This window comes from Siphateles boraxobius, unplaced genomic scaffold (genome assembly GCF_051911475.1).
Source record: "Siphateles boraxobius isolate OS27281-9 unplaced genomic scaffold, OSU_SipBor_1 16, whole genome shotgun sequence".
NCBI classification, from domain to species: Eukaryota; Metazoa; Chordata; class Actinopteri; order Cypriniformes; family Leuciscidae; genus Siphateles; species Siphateles boraxobius.
In genome coordinates this window covers 4,213,117-4,229,710 of record NW_027508766.1, presented here as the reverse complement: position 1 = coordinate 4,229,710, position 16,594 = coordinate 4,213,117, and the positions used below count along the sequence as shown (strand labels likewise).

Sequence of the window (16,594 nt, the reverse complement as noted above, 5' to 3'; positions counted from 1 at the left end):
ATAATGATATTAAGATTGGATAGACATTCAAAACTTTCAAATATACTTTTATTGCAATCATGATCACAAGCTGTAATAACGTGTAGAAGGATAGCACTATTTTGCCCGTTTAACTAATACATGACTTTAACCATCCACATTACTTGTATTATCATCGAGTAGTATATTATTTTCATATGGAGATTACAGGGCTCCCTCTGATGATCCGGACCCTCATCCCAGATTGTTCCCTCGACTCAGTCACCTCTGGATTCTTGATTGTAACATTGAAACGCATTTTCTGCAAAGCTGCTTTGAAAACCATGCATTTTGAAAAGCGCTAACACAATTCAACATGCACCGAATAATATTAATTTTTTTCATTTCATTAATTCATGATAGAATATATAAGAATATGTTTCACATATCTTGAACATGAACATGTACAGAAATATCCAATTAATCCAATAAAATGTAAATGTCTACTGACAAAAATAAAATGTCATTTTTTAATGTGTCTTACAAAGATTATTGGCTTGATGCTGCATTGGCAAGAAGCCGTGTTGGCAACAATACCTACACGAGTTAAGAAAACCTTTACAATAATAAAAAGGCTTTGCAATTGTAACAGAGGGGGTTTGTTTTAAATGGGTACCGATGAACAACGCTCTATTGCGCACTGGTCCACAAAAGAGGAGTTTTTCTCAAAAGAGAAACAGTCTCATGTTAAAGACAACTGCGGCTTTTCTAGTACACATTTGAAGTTAGTCGTGCATTGGTGTATTAAACATGCCTGAGCAAGGATTAAGAGGAGCGGAAGCGCTAGCGGTCATGTTCCGTCTATCATCCAGCATCAGCAGCCCACCGGGCCCCGGCCCGGCCCCCACCGGTCCCCCACCCACCACAACACAAGCGATCAAACCAGGGCGCACGACACGCCAGGACAAAAGATTCTTCACCGGCTGTTATCTCGGCTCGGTGCGTACTAGAGCTCAAAACAGCCGCGGAGAAGATACGGAGAAAATAGAGAAAGAGAGAAAGCACATGAAAATCCTCCGTGGATGTAGAGAACTAAGCGGCGAGAGGAAACACGCTAAACGTTATAAAATGGGTATCTCTAAACCTTCACAAATAGGTTACAGAGAAACGAGGTGAGGCGACACCGACCTCGAAACAAGCACAGCAGCAGCATCCTTAATGAATGTCTGACGGAAGATAAACAATAATTTTAAAACACACACACACACTCACGCACTTCGACGCGATAATATTACTGCTAACGTTAACGTTACTTACATATATGCAGGCGAGAGTGGGGAGGACCTGGACGTTTTAAGGACGGGCACGGGAAATTTCCAGCTGACGGGCGAACCGCTTTTCCATTTCAACGGCATGTTTTTCCAGTCAGCACCTCTGAGATACAGCGCGAATGTAAATAGTCGTCAAGAGCGAGTCCATGAAGAGGCGACCAGCGCGGGCTTCCATACCCGTCAGCCCTCACCGAGAGCAGGGAGGAGGAAGAGCAAAATATAAAGAGGAGGATCAGCCGCCGACACAGGCAGCTCTGTATGAATACCGCAGCGAAGGTTGGCGGAAAACCGGGAGGAATGACACTTAAGCCTGAGCCGAGAGGTGAAAAGCAGGTGTGCCTGAGCCGAGCATCATCTCCTGAGAAAGACAGAGGGGGGATGATGATGGAGGGAGGAAAAAATAGGCACCGTCTCGTCCGGTCAGCGCAGGGAACAGGCATGCGCGGTCGGTGCACTGGATGTTCAGCTAGTGCCACCTTGTTTGAATGCAGGCGGACTATGGCAAGCCGTATTAACATTAATTCAATTAACTACCGTCGATTGTATGTTAATAGTACTTTAAAAATAAATAAATAACAATAATAGGCTAACCCAATAAGCTCTATAATATGCAGGCTATTCAGTAATTGTACTACTACTCTAGTATTCGTTACATCTGTGCTTAGATATCAACCATTTACTTCTGGTTACAGGGCTGTTGAATACTTGAATCTGATTGATTGAATGTTCTAATGGTGCGTTCACACCAGACGCGAATAGCGCGTCAGGCGCGAGTGATTTCAATGTTAAGTCAATGCAAAGACGCGTTACGCGCGTAAAAAATTACTGCGGCGCGAATGAGGCGTAGGGCGCGGCGCGGTAGACGCGAATACGCCTCATTCGCACGTCAAGTTCGCGCGAATGGCGCGAATTGAGCGTATGGCGCGTTAAGCGCGAATGATTTAGTGCTATTTGTGCATTCACGCGTTTGACGCGAATTCGCGCCTGCCGCCCGAGTTGAAAAATCTGAACTTCTGCGTCAATTCACGCCGCGTTAACCAATCAGGAGCCTAGCTGCATGCTGCTGTCACGTGGTGAAGTATCTGGATGCTTCAATAAATTATTTTGTAATATGACTGGTTCTAATGCACAACAAAGCAAATATTTTATCACATAAAACTTGATTTCAATATATGAGACATATTCATTTTGTATTGAATGCTATTTATTCCATATCTATATATATGAAATATTATTATAATGTAAAGACAACCAACATAATGCATAAGTTCGTGTCTGGACAGTGTTGTTCGAGAGAGAGAGAGAAATCACAGGACAGATTAATCACTTTTGGAGGCTGGCTCCATTTATCATCAAAACAAAAATAAATGAAAGATTACAAAGGCACAATCTGAGACGTTGCAATTGTTTTCTGACGGGTGATATGGATCATGTTAGGAGGGGTCAGGGGGTTTCTCCCCCTGAAAATTTTTAAATTCTGGCTGCTAAACATACCATTTCAATGCAGTTTGGGAGGGACAGAAATACATTCACGGAGCTAGCAGCAACACTCCTCTATCTGAGGACTAAGTTAAAGTATCTATTTTGTAAGTTTATGTAAAAGACAGGTTGATGAAAGAACTGTAAGCTCAAAATCAAAAGCTTTTGAAGTCTACTTCATTAAAGCATGTTTACACACACACTTACTGTACACTTAGGCCTACTACACATTATTTTAAAAACAGTACCATTGCAGTTTTTATGTTATGATTTTAAATTGTATTGGTATGTGACCTAAGAACGATCTTACATTAAAGGTACATAAAGGTGCTGAGGTCTGACTTTGTGGTACTCTGAAATTAAGTTATTTTAATAATAATATGTGATGAAGGACTTTGAAAGAAGTTTGACAGATTTCAGTGCTGAATAAGGTTAACACTACCCCGTTTATTTGAAAATGGTTAATATTTGACAGAAATGTAAAAAAGTTATCAAACAAATGTAATATGTAACATTACTTTAGTAAAATCATTGAAATACTGTAGTTACACTGCTCATTATTATATTTTAAATAAGGAACTTGTAAAGAGTAATTTATGAGCTAACAGAAAAGCTAGTAACTTGTAACTTGTACATTTAACCTACTATAGCTTATTGGCTTTAAATGGCAGGCAGTAACGTTAGCCAACTAGTTTACGGTTAGACTAGGCTAGCTATCGATAACGTTACACTGACACAATTTAAATTAATGCTCTGAATTCGCAACTAATATCAAATCCATAACTTTTTGATCAAGTTAAAATTTCCAGGTTAACCACAAATAATCCCACTACCTTTTAATATCATCCGATAACTAATTAAATGCCGATTTGTTGCTTTGCCCACTTACCACTTCAAGACCATCTGTAAAACATTGCCAGCTCAACGTGCGAGACAAGTGAGTTGCTTGAACATACACAGCAAAAATTTCTAGAGCGCTATGCGCGTAGCGCTCTAGAATCTTTGCTGTGTATGTTCAAGCAATTTGATATAATTACTAGACTAGATTTGATATACACAGACATAGGCTTGGGCGGTATCCAAATATTGATACCGTCAAACCTCCTCCCTATTTTACCGGGGTATACGGTATTACCGTGACTAATTAAAAATTATGACATAAGGCTCAGACAGCGTCACCAAACTGTTGGCTTGTGTCTACACCGTTCAGAAACTGAATACCAGATCGGGCATAAAAAACACACAAAAAAAATCAAGGCCAACCCGTGCACGTTGTGTCTGATCCTGGCTGACGGCATTAAATGTAATATGAGCCGGAGCCCTATTTAGACTAGACTATTTTTAATACGTGGGCGGTTATAATATAGTGGCGCCAAATAATTGTTTAACCCAGGTGCTGAAGGGGTGGTAGATATAAAGACTATTTATAAATGAGCAAAAATGGGACAATTAATAATATTTAATTATTTTAATCATGACAATTGTATTCATTTTATTAATTCATTTAAATTAAATTAACAAGCAACAAGAAAGAAGTGCATTTGTAAATCCGGTGACACGCGTCCATTGATTTTTATTAATACAACTTTTCTGTCAGTGCTGCAAAGATTAAGTTGACGATCGCCATCTCCTAGTGAACGCGCATATAGAGAGAAATGCAAATCATGGATTGCATAATCAGAAGGTATAGGCTAGCCTTTTTCTTTTCGTTTTGAATTGTTTCGTTTAAAGAAGTTGACGATTGATATCTCCGTAGTGAACGCGCCTACAGAGAGAAATGCACATCATGGATAAATCCGAGAGTATGCTGCCTATATTTCTTTTCCTTTTGAATTGTTTCGTTTAAAGAAATTGATGAATCGCCATCTCCATAGTGAACGATAGAGAGAAATGCACATCATGGATTAAATAATCAGAGAGTAGGCTAGCCGATTTCTTTTCGTTTGGAATAGTTTCGTTTAATTTGATGATCGCCATTTCCGTATGAACGCGCATAGAGAGAAATGCACATCATGGATTAAATAATCAGCGAGGGGCCTATTTCTTTTCGTTTTGAATTGTTTCGTTTAATGAAATTTCAAGCTTTATTTAGATATCTGTCATGTCTGTGAGACATACACTGAGTTTCGGTTAATCTATGATGAGATTTCAATGCAAGTGACCGTGGCGCGCCAGCGCACGATCATGTCATGATTATGTTGTCTGCTATATTTGATTCTTATTTATTATTGGTTGATAAAAAAAAAATTAAAATTAGGATACAATTTATACAAAACGAAATTCACTTTAAAGAAAGGCCTTTTACAAAATGAAACTTAATTAAGTGGTCAATGTCTGACTCCCGATGCATCCCATCTTACTAGTGCTCTTCAGTTTTCATTATCAACGTAAAAAAAAAACATTATAATATTTTAACAAATATAAACGAATGCGCTTATTTAATGAACTCGGGGCAAAATGCATCCTCGCAGCAGTGAGTTGGTGGTTGTTTCGGAGATAGGTTAGAGGTGTTTCCATCTCTCACCTTTTTTATTGCAACATTTACAAATTGCCTCGTCAGTATTTACCGCCTCTCCCTTCCCTCTCTCTCTCTTTCTCCTCCACACTGTCACTTGATGACAACTACATAAGCATTTTTAGGCATTGAATAAATTATATTTATTTATTATATATAAGTGCCGGTAATGACGGTATTGAAACTGATACCGTTGCTATTTTAAGACCCCGCGGTATACGATATTACCGAAATACCGCCCAACCCTACACAGACACCATATTAGTAAAAAGGGGCGGGCTGAGGCTGACTGATTTATTACACATCCAGAAGAATACATTTGAGTCGTTAAAGGCTCTGGTAATTATGGAGCATAATAGGAATAAAGTTGTGACAAAAAATTATCAGGGAGGAAAAATCTGAGGGGGCACGTGCCCCCTCACTTTGAATGGGCATGACGCCACTGACACCGACCAAGCAAATAAATATAGTAAACAATAGGATAAAAACAACAAATTATGTCCCTGTTTTTCCCCACAAAATTACATTTATTATACGGAAACGCTGCTGCCGAACACTGTAGAGAGACTCAGGTAATTCACACACGCTTAATTCTCGCTCTCTCTATAATAACGGCATTGACTGCTATCAGTGGCTCAAGTCTCCGTTACGAGGCCTAGATGTTACAAAATGATGTTTTGGAATTAGCAACAGAGGTTTGATATTAGATGCGCAAGAAATTAATCCTACACACAAGGGCATTATAAAAGACAAAAACATGACAAATGTCTTAAACTACGGTTTCCACACCTCAAAACATAGTTCAGATTATGTATTTCAAGTGGATTATTTGACTCCAGGCCATTGAATTATTGAAAAATAATGCGCACACCCGCGGTGTAAAGGCCCGTCGTCAATTATTCCTTACTTATAGAATAAGTACTATTATTGAATATATACTAAATAGTGCAATTGAAAATGACACTAGTCACTATCTGACTACTTACTATTAATAATAATAAAAAAAGTAATTTTAACAAAAAAATTTGCTAGTTAGATTTAAGGACAGAAAAAAAAGTTAAATTGGCTTGCCATTGCTGACTGCAGAGAGCTAGTGAGTGAGAGAGAGATAAGAGTTTAATGACCTGGCATCAAATACAACACGACTGCAGACACAAGAAATCTAAAACCCAAGTACAATTGTCTTGAACATTAATGAACATCCCTCCTGTTCCTCAGTGTTGTATAATAGTGAAGCATTTCTCATTGATGTCCATTATAAGAGACAGGTCTTTTCAAAATATAGCTAGCTAGGCGGCGCAAGCAGGGCACAAACTCCACCGCGGGGCACTTTACCCACTGCCGTGACAGCACATGTCAAAGAAGAGACAGAGAGGAAAAGAAAGAGCTACCACATTCGTTTCTGCGATTATGTCCATCTTCGTTAAAAGTGCTGACAACAAATCAGAATAGATGTACTTTCACTTATTAAATCACTTTCTGGATGTGCTACAACATTTGAAAACATGACCAAGTACATGTCACTCTCTCTGTTCTTTTGTGCCATCCACCATGTATCTCTGCCTTTCTCTCTGTCTGAGTGGCATGTGGTGGCCCTTCACCTCACTGTGTTTTTGCTTTCTTTTGAGTCCAATTTAAATTCATTTTCCATTTAAATATGACATTTACACAGTTTATAGGTTAATGGAACACGCTTACCTTACAGCTTACACTATCAACAAGCAAGAAATATTATAATACTATTGAAAAGTTTGGGAGCAGTAAGATTTATAAAAATAAATGAATATTTTAAAAGGTGCAGTATGCGATTTTTTTGAAGAAACACTTCATATTTGAAATCAGCCCAAACAAGTTGAAGCTAAACAAAATAATTATTCGTGAAAAAAAAGAAGAAGAAAAGTTGACAAACAAACGACAAGGTCACAAGGAGGAACAAAAAATGAACATACAGTACACAAGAGTGGGCTTTACTAGCAAGAATTCATTGTTAGTCACCAGCAGCACACCAGCTCCAGACAAATAATGACACTCAAAACTGTCCAGGCTGTTACTATAGCTAACATTACAACAACAGCATGAAAGATAGCAAAACCAATGTTACACGCATGGAGCAGAAACAATGCAACCTCTCAGGCCTTCCCGCTCTCTAACGTGCAGCGCTGGAAAGATTTTCTAATATTAACGAGGGTCCTAAAGTTCTTGCCTGATCAAAACCCTTCTTTTTTCAGTAATATTCCTCTGATATTTATATATATATATTTTATATATATTTTTTTCTTTTTTAATGTCTCTAAGCTATCTCTTTTTAAGACTTTCTTCAAATCTCTCTCTTGCTCACTCGCTTTCACTCTCCCATCATTAGGGCGGAGTATCGAGTTCAATACTTTTTAGGCACCGACCGAATTGCCTTGATACCATTGAGTATCAAAAACATCTCTTGTCGTTTGGTACCAGATTACAATACCTAAGGCAGAGGTTTTTGGCAGCCTCTCTTAACTTCTATGTGCTCAAACATCGACAACAAACAGTTTACATGGCCTACTGTGGATCCTGTTCAGAGATCATCCAGAGATCATCAGAGGCCATCAGCGGGTTGATTCTACCAGTATCTCAAAAGCACAGGTCAGGTAAAACAGCACACAGGCTTCATATGCGTATACCCAGACCGCAGGGGAGAAATGTTCAGTGAACACACCATTATGATCAAACAGCAAGAGATTAGTGCACAGTAAAACCTCAAAATCTGCAAAAATCACAAGGAGATACCTTTGCAACTCACATTTACTGATCTTTAGCTAAAACAGTGTTTGGAAAACAGCATTTTAAAAGGACACATGGTGCTTCTAACTGTAAGCCTGTAAGGCTCAGAACAGATGCGTCACTGTCTGAAGTGATAAACTGGACAGTGAATCTGTTAACACAATCCTTCATTAGAAGTTAATCAGAGTAGGAGCACTAACGGACACAACAGCAAATTAACCACTCACAAAAATAAAAATGAATGCTTTTCTGTAGGCTAGCTTACTTCTGACACAACCCCCAAATCATCTCGAGCTATGGATTCTCCATTAAGGTATTACAGATAATAGCGGCCGATTAGCGGATGCAAAGCCATCATTCATTTTGCTCTTCTGATTTAAATCAGTTTCTAGAAAACATGGAATCTGGGTTGTGACCCCATCAAAAGCCACCCTCATCCATATGAAGCTGACATGAAAGAAACTTGATTTGCATTTCAAACCATGACAGTGCAATTTTCCATGCTTCTAATCTTGTTGAGAAGAGTGTTTGGAGTAGACAGGTGGGACGGCAGTATCTGAAAGGGGCAGAGAGGGCTTTACTGAACCCAGGGACAGAATGTGCATTATAGATGAGAGTGAAAGTAGCTTGCATTGGCCACTACAAGCACAGATCCTCATGAGCTCGGAGAGGAGCATGTGAAACAACCCATTGTCAAATTTAATTTCAGTCAAGCAAGCAGCTCAGGTACATCCAAGAAGACAAATATGCACAGACACACAAACTCTGTGAACATCTTCGGTGAAAGGGCCAAAAACAAGATGACGGTTCCTGAAGGAGCTCAAGTTCCTACCTGCAAAGTCGTTGCATTTAAAATTTGAAGTTTTATAAAATGATAACCCTCAGATTTCAGCCTTAAAATCATTTTTATGAAAAGGATGAGTCAAAATGATAAATTATAGGCATTTTATCTGCTCCATTAACAATTCATAAACAAAAAGTTATACACAGGCTACCTTCTTATCTGAAAGTGTTGAGATTTTTAGAATGCACATTAGCTTATTTTCCATCAAAAGGTTAAAATGGACAAAAATGTGGTCCAATTTTCGCATTGGTCTGAAGAAAAACTGCAGACAGGCTAAAATAAAATATAAATCCACTCTCTGATAGTAGGTGACCTCTGTAAACAAAGTCGGTTCCCCTTTAGAGATACATTTGCACAATTCATTCATCCATTCTCTCATATAATTTCTCTGCGTGACACTGTTGCTAACCTTGCTTAATGCTGGACAGTGTTTTTCAGACTGCGATAATCAAATATGATTTTAATGATAAATAAAATATGAAACTGTATTTGTTCTGAATTTTAAAAGAGCAACCTGGTAGGGGAAAAGTCAAGAGGCTCCAGTTATAACAAGCTTTTACTGTTGCTAGCGCCGCAAATTAGACACACACATCTTTCACCTAGATTTGTAAAGAAAAACTCACTCTCTCATTCCTCATGAAAATAATGTTTCTCTTTTCTTGGCTTGAATGCAGTCTTTACTCACCCTGATGCAAACAAGAGTTTCTAGCTAATACTGTCTATATTAGCTCACTCTGATTGAATGAAAAGAATGTCTTGGTAAGCTTCCTCCAATCAGGCCACGAGCTACTAATAGCTCTCAAGCGACGTGTTGGAGACCCTTTTGCAGGTATGGCTGCCCATAGGGCTGCAGCATAGATTCAGTAGTGGAGAACATGACTGCTGAAAACACAGAGTCAAAGATCTTGGGACTTCAAGAACCAATCAAAAGTAATAAAAAAGAAGATCTATTTTAACCCAGCCTAAACCCTAAAAAAATAATTTACTCACTAGGGATGCAACGATTAAAGATTTTGTAAGTACGATTATTGTCTGAGAAATAATCACGATTTAACGATTATCAAGATTATTATGCGTCAATTAATTTCACAACACTATATGTATAATATCACATGAACACTCAACACTATATTTTCATGTGTTATTTGCCACAACACAGTACAAAATTATAAAATGACAAACGATAATCAATCTCTTCCTTTGGAATTATAGAGAAGTGCTTTGTAAACATCCAGTATTTTTCTTTTAAAATAACAAATTAAGTCAATGGCTGCAGGGCTCTTTGATTGAAATAGATCACAAAATGATTAAGTGTTTAGTTTGTTCTAAATTTATTTTCAACCTGAGGTAGAAAACTTGATAACATGAAAACAATATCTTGTTGGTATTTGACTTAAAAACAAATAAAGGGATAATAAATCCCAATGAAAATAAGAATAAACATAGTATTTGGCTCTATTGAATTAAATGTAAGCTAAATATTAACTATGTATTTCTTTTAAAAGAAAACAAATATAGTCCACATGTTATCCACTCCAATATTATTGTACTTATTTTAATACTCTTTTTTAAATTATTAATCCAAATTTTACATGTGCCTTTAGAAAATCATCTATTATAATCTCATTATTTTGGTTTGTTTGTTTGAAGTTTAAGTAAAAATTATAGAAAGAAACTGAGAACATCTCTCATGTAGTGTTATTAATAACTGAAATGCAGTTAATTGGTAGTCCTAGAAGTCTACACGGCCCTGATCTTATGTTAGTGTTTTACACCGGGCATATTAAAACTACAAAGCCTAACATTTACAGGAGAAAGCAATAGGATATTAAGTTAAATGTTCACTGACTGAAACTCTTGAGAGCACGTCACATTCTGTTTTCCACAGACTTGGGTAACCAAAACATTCCGCTGTTTTTTGGTTGTTGTTTTTTTACGTTGCACTGAAAGCTGAAAGTTGCACGCCACGTTCTCCTTTTTTCAAAGCGTAGGGCGGTTGCGCTCCGGAGGCGTCTGTCGTTGCTGTGTTGGTTCTTGTCACTTGACCTAAGGTGCGCTTGCGGCATTTTGAAAAGTAGAGATGTTTTTATCTCGATGCGGCGCGCACGCGCTTGGAAAAAACGAGCGCGCCGCTTCCCTTATGAGCGCGCATGCGGCACGCTTACATTTGAAATAACGAACTTGAGCGCGCAAAAGACGCGATCTGTGAACAGGCCCTTAATGCGTTTTTTCGGTGGAAATAGAGCGTCGCTGCTAGTCCCCCTGCCATAGTGGTTGACGAGCACGCACTGGCGTAGCCACGGGTGTGCCAGGGTGTGCCGGTGCCACCCACAGTAGCAGCTGGCACACCTAAAATAGATGCAGAATTCTCTTTTAAAGTTTTAATAAAAACGTTTCCTAAACTTGGACTATTGTTGTTTACCTAAAATGTTTGTACATTTAAAATGTATTTTAATTTTTTAATTATTATCGTTAAAAAAATATCTGCCGACATTCGCACTGCCAACCAATCCGCAAACAGCCGCAGACTGGTAATACGGTTGTGCTGTTGAGTCTCGCGCCTCATGAGGAGAAATAGAAACAATGAGCGCAGTTCACACAAAGAAACTTAATGAACATAGAGCGGTTAAAAAATTAATGTGGAGTTTTCATATTTATAATATATGATATGATACAGTTAAGCACCACGACTGCTGAATACCATCACGATTGAAAATATGACACTGATTTCATATGACAGTTCAATAAACAAGTAATCAATATCAAGTCACTTACATTTTAGACACAATATTGACTGTTTTTCTATTTGAGCAGCGAAAATAGTTCCAAACAAACATCCCAAGAACCACAGCGCAGCTCACCGGAACACATAACTGCATTACTGAATGATTCCGCGCTTTGAATGAATCGATTGAGTCAAAGATTCAATGACCCATTAAACAACTACCTCATTCCTTAACGATTCAGCCGTTTGAACGAATCATTTGAATAAATGACCGAATAACTCACTCATTAAGACAGTCACCTGCCGCCCCCTACTGGTGGTTTAGTTTCGTGTTTAAAAGTAGGCTATAATTCTTTCCAATATCTTTTTTGTATCTTCAAAAAATATTTAAAACAATCTCGTAACATTATTTAATGCAGTTGTAATTTTTCAGTGTAAATTAATTAATTTGATTGGTAACAGCATAGTGTCTATTTTTTTCAATTGAATGTATTGATCAAATCTAAGAATTTAAAATGAAAGATGAAGCATACGTTTAAACCGATTTCTGCATTTTTACTTGGACAAGAGAATGGCTGATTTACTTGTTCGAAGGAAAAGCACAAGTAAAGCCTTAATGTTGAACCCTGAGTTATATTTTATATACTGTAGGCCTAGTATTAGGCCTATGTTTATGTGGCAAGCAAGTTTTACACATCAGCCCAGTCTATTCTGTAAAGTTAGTGATAAGCCGGGTCCAAGTTTTTTTTGCACATTAATTTGACAATAAATGTGGCACACCCAATTTTTCTTATGCACACCCAGAGACGCTTTTCTGGCTACGCTAGTGCGAGCACGGCATTAAGCTGGTGCACCGCTGGTGTAACCTTGTTTTCGTTTGGGGCAAAAGTTCCGTTCCGTGCAGAACACTCGGTGTAGCATAGTCCAGGGGCGGAGCCAATCGATGTAAACATTCGGGGCTTAGCCCAAACCTAGGGGCGGTCCAGGCAGGGGCATACTCCCTTGGAGATTTTTCCCCATTTACGTCAGCTAAATGCACTATTTTTCAGGCTGTTTGAGATATTAGAAAGCCTAAAAATCTATACACTACCTGGGAAAATTATGATAGTTAGGCCTACTCAGTAAAAAAAAAAAAAAATCACAGAGTAGAGCCTACAACCTATTTGGTATGTAATTGTTCTCCAGCTGTAGTGAATCCAAAACACCAAAAATGTTAAGGATGACTCATTTTCACCCCTGGCAACTAAAAAGAGGCAACCATTATCTGACTATTTTTAAGTTTGCCTAAATAGGTAAAACACAGTGGTATCTGGTGGCGTGTAAAACTTATATAGCAGCCCTTTTAGACTGGGGCCAAAACGCCACCATAACTCACTGAGAATAATTTAAGTCTCATGTTTGCAATAAAAGTTCCAAAGACCTGTGTCTTATTATTAAATATGTATACTTTTTGTTCAGAATTGCTGCATTAAATATTGATGATATTGTGCAATATGTTACAGTAAATTAATGATGCGTTGCCCAAAAAGCTTACATATAAAATTGTGGACAGTGATATTCATTTAATTAGCAATACTCTGCTGCTACCATTTATTCATTATCACTGTTCACCATAACAATTCCTTTAATTATGTAAATACTAATATGTTTATTACATTATTACAGGCGCATCTCAAAAAAATTTAATATTGTGGAAAAGGTCATTGTGCTGCACCACCAGAACAAAACTGACAGATTGAATTCTGAATTCCCTTTGCAGGTGTTTTGAGTTGATTAGCTGATTAGAGATCTTGTCAGGTCGTATAAAAAATTCTTTGTTCTAAAATTCTAATACATTTTGAGATGGGCGTACTGGAGTTTTGATTTCCATGAGCTGTAAGCCCATCATCATGATTAAAACAATAAAAGGCTTGAAATATTTAACTTTTTATGTAATGAATCTAGAATATATTAAAGATTTACTTTTTAAATTAAAGTATGGGGGGAAAAATAACTTATTGACGATATTGATGCATCTGTACTTGGAATTGTTGTCATCACTTAACTCAAGTGTTAGGCCTACAACAGCAGATTCACATGTAACACTTGTCCGCGGTTCGTCTGACGCTGCTTCTGAATCTCTCTCCGGCCGGTGAGGTTTACTGTTAGTGTTCCGTATAAAAAAACTTTATGATGTCCATAATAACTTCAGCCGGTTAGCCAGTAAGCTCGCTACGACGCCGGTTTAAACATACAACAGCCCGCAAGCGGCCAACCCCTGATGACAACGGCGAAGAAGATTAATTTATATTCTTCTTCGTTAGTTTTTATTGGCAGTTGGCAAACAAGCTGAGTGATGCGCGATGCATTACCGTCCGCCACCACGCACATTGTTTAACTTTTTGCCGCTCCATCAGAAATTCTGAGAGGAAATTAAACAAAGTTGAAGTTATTTTAAAAAACCTAAAAGATTCGGGGCTTTTGACAAACCATTCGGGGCTTAAGCCCAATTAGCCACCCCCCCGCTCCGCCCCTGGCATAGTCTTTACGATTAATTAACCGTGACGTTTTAAAGCGCGGTTAATTGTGAAATCCGGTAATCGCTGCATCCCTACCATTGTTCTAAACATGTCGTTCTAAACCTGTATGAGTTTCTTCTGTGGAACATAAAAGATGATATTTTGAAGACCTGGAATGGTGTTTTCCATGCATTTACATTGAATGGCGACAACAAAAGTCAAGCTTCCAAAAGGACACAAGTTCATAAAAAGTTGACAGCTCCAATTTGTGTGCTCCATTGCAAGTCTTCTGAAACCATATGATAGCTTTGTGTGAGAAACAGACTGGATTTTTTTTTTTGTATAAACTACTCCTTTAAGGAGTTATTTTTTAATTTAATAAAACTAATTTAAAAATTACAGTGCCTTTAAAAAGTAAATCACAATACAGCATACATATCAGCAGGGCTGGGACAAAAAAAAAAAATCAGCCCTGGCTGACCCACCCACTACATATGATCATAAACACCACCTATCTTTGCACGTCCTTGAATATGTATACCAACTCCTATTACTTAAAACCACTAATGCCATGTAATGAGCGAGTAGGATCGAGTGAAAATTAACCAATGAAATAAAAAAAATTCATTTATTAAAACTATTGAACATATTGGCATAGCAGGGTTTTTCACAGGATTTTTAGTAAAACTGTGGTGGATGGACCTCGGGTCCTCTAGGAGGGTTCGGGAGGCAGGCCCCCCGGGGAGAAATTGTGTACATTTTAATGTTAAATTCATCAATCTGGTCAATCACTTTGAGAGTTCAAAATTAAAAGCTCCAAACCATATTCAGTGTGCAAATTGAACAAAGAAAAACTCAAACCTCTTTTAGTTATAGTGTCTGTTTACATTACACTACTACATAATAATAGTTATAATATTAATCACATTACAGTAATAGCCATATATTGTAAAAAAAATGGACTGAGAAATAAAGGAAATTTCATAATTAGTTTTGGTTGCAGCCGTTGTGTGTGCAAATACACTGCAGCTATTAACACCAGACAGAAGGAGATTTACATCACCATTTGGAAAGAAGCGTAAATGGATGGAGAAGCATAGGTTACTGTAAAGCTACGTCTTAGTTGGTGCTTATCTTGGCGAAAGCCGAGTACAAATCAGCATGAACTTTTAACATCTACTCTTGTGTAATGGAAATCATTTTTACTAATTTCTATACTTGAAAGAGATAAACAGAAAGAGGATGTAATCTTTTATTTTGACAGAAACTGCATTAAGCTTTTACTTTGGCGGAAAACAATGGTTTACAAACGTGTCTCACCAATCATCATTAATTTCTAGTAAAATGCGGTAGTCGTCAACTATGCAGATGTGGAAATAATGCGTGACTGGATAATGGGTTCCTACACTTATGATGACGTATGTGTTTTGAAAGTAGTTCTGCTTACTGTAGGCTCTACACTTTCTCATCTCTCTCCTTATCCTCCTCACTATCATCCTCAGCCACTGGAGCTGATGAAGGTTCTGCTGCTGCTGAAAACATATCTGTTATTTTGACACGAGTCTGCTTGAAGGGCCTGTTTGTTTTTTTCCAGGCTATTTCTCAGCACATTCCTTGCGTTTCTTCTCCATCTCTCTGACTATTTTGACAGATACACATGACACACTGAGCCCAAAGGGGGAGGTGTTTAAAGATGTGATTGGTTCAGCCCAGTGTCAATAAAGAAAATAACCAATGATAACACTGATCTACACAAAGATCCCAGTCCCACCAATTAAGCAAAACAAAACAAATGGGCCACCGATGTACAAGTTTTATGGGCCGTTAGGATAAAAAACAATATGAGATGTCCCACCGGACTGCCAGATGGCCAGTCCACCCCTGCATATCAGCTCTCTTTTTCTCTCTTTCACACACATACACAAAAGTAATTGGTTGGCAAAAAAAACTAGCAAGGTCCATTACCGGCACAAATCCCAGCTAATTCCATTAGTTAAGCAAATATCATCCTATAACAGGGCCAACAACTAGACAAGTCTGTGGCTTTACAGCACTCCACTAGTAGAGCATGTTATAAGCCTATCTGTGTGTGCTTAATCAGTCATGTGTATGAGTGTGTGAGAAATAGTTGTGTACTTACAGAGAGCAAGAAAAAGTACTGAGAGTTTCAGACACACATGCACCAATAGTAAACTCTACCGGGCACAGTTGGTGCTCCGATGACCTGAGCAATCAGATGAGACTGTTATAGTCACACTCCTCACACTACCTGCGTTTCTGCTTTTCCTCGTGCCTCACTCATCGTTTTCTCACGTGAGAGAGCAAATGTTCTTCATCCTATTACATCCTATACTCTCACTGCCCTCCTTACCCCTTAATCACTCTATTAATACATTTCTATGAATAGCCACGGCTCACCCTCGCCACACATTTAGCACTTAATTAAGTGGGTGAGGACAGAGGGGTGTGTGTATTTAAGAGAGA

The 16,594-nt window shown here is 38.1% G+C and overlaps 1 protein-coding gene across 18 annotated transcripts in view; it reads right to left on the bottom strand.

Annotated features, from left to right (window-relative positions):
* klhl13 (kelch-like family member 13) overlaps positions 1-16,594 on the bottom strand; it is a 77,710-nt gene that overhangs the window by 32,630 nt on the left and 28,486 nt on the right. Inside the window, exon 1 of one of the 18 annotated variants that reach the window (XM_077231234.1) lies at positions 1,276-1,776. The exons of 16 other annotated variants lie outside the window; for them this stretch is intronic. In XM_077231234.1, coding sequence (XP_077087349.1) covers positions 1,276-1,373 — 98 coding nt within the window. In that variant the 5' untranslated portion in view covers positions 1,374-1,776. Of the gene's footprint in view, positions 1-1,275; positions 1,777-16,594 lie in introns of those variants that run through there. One more of the 18 variants, XM_077231226.1, reaches the window with a different exon arrangement.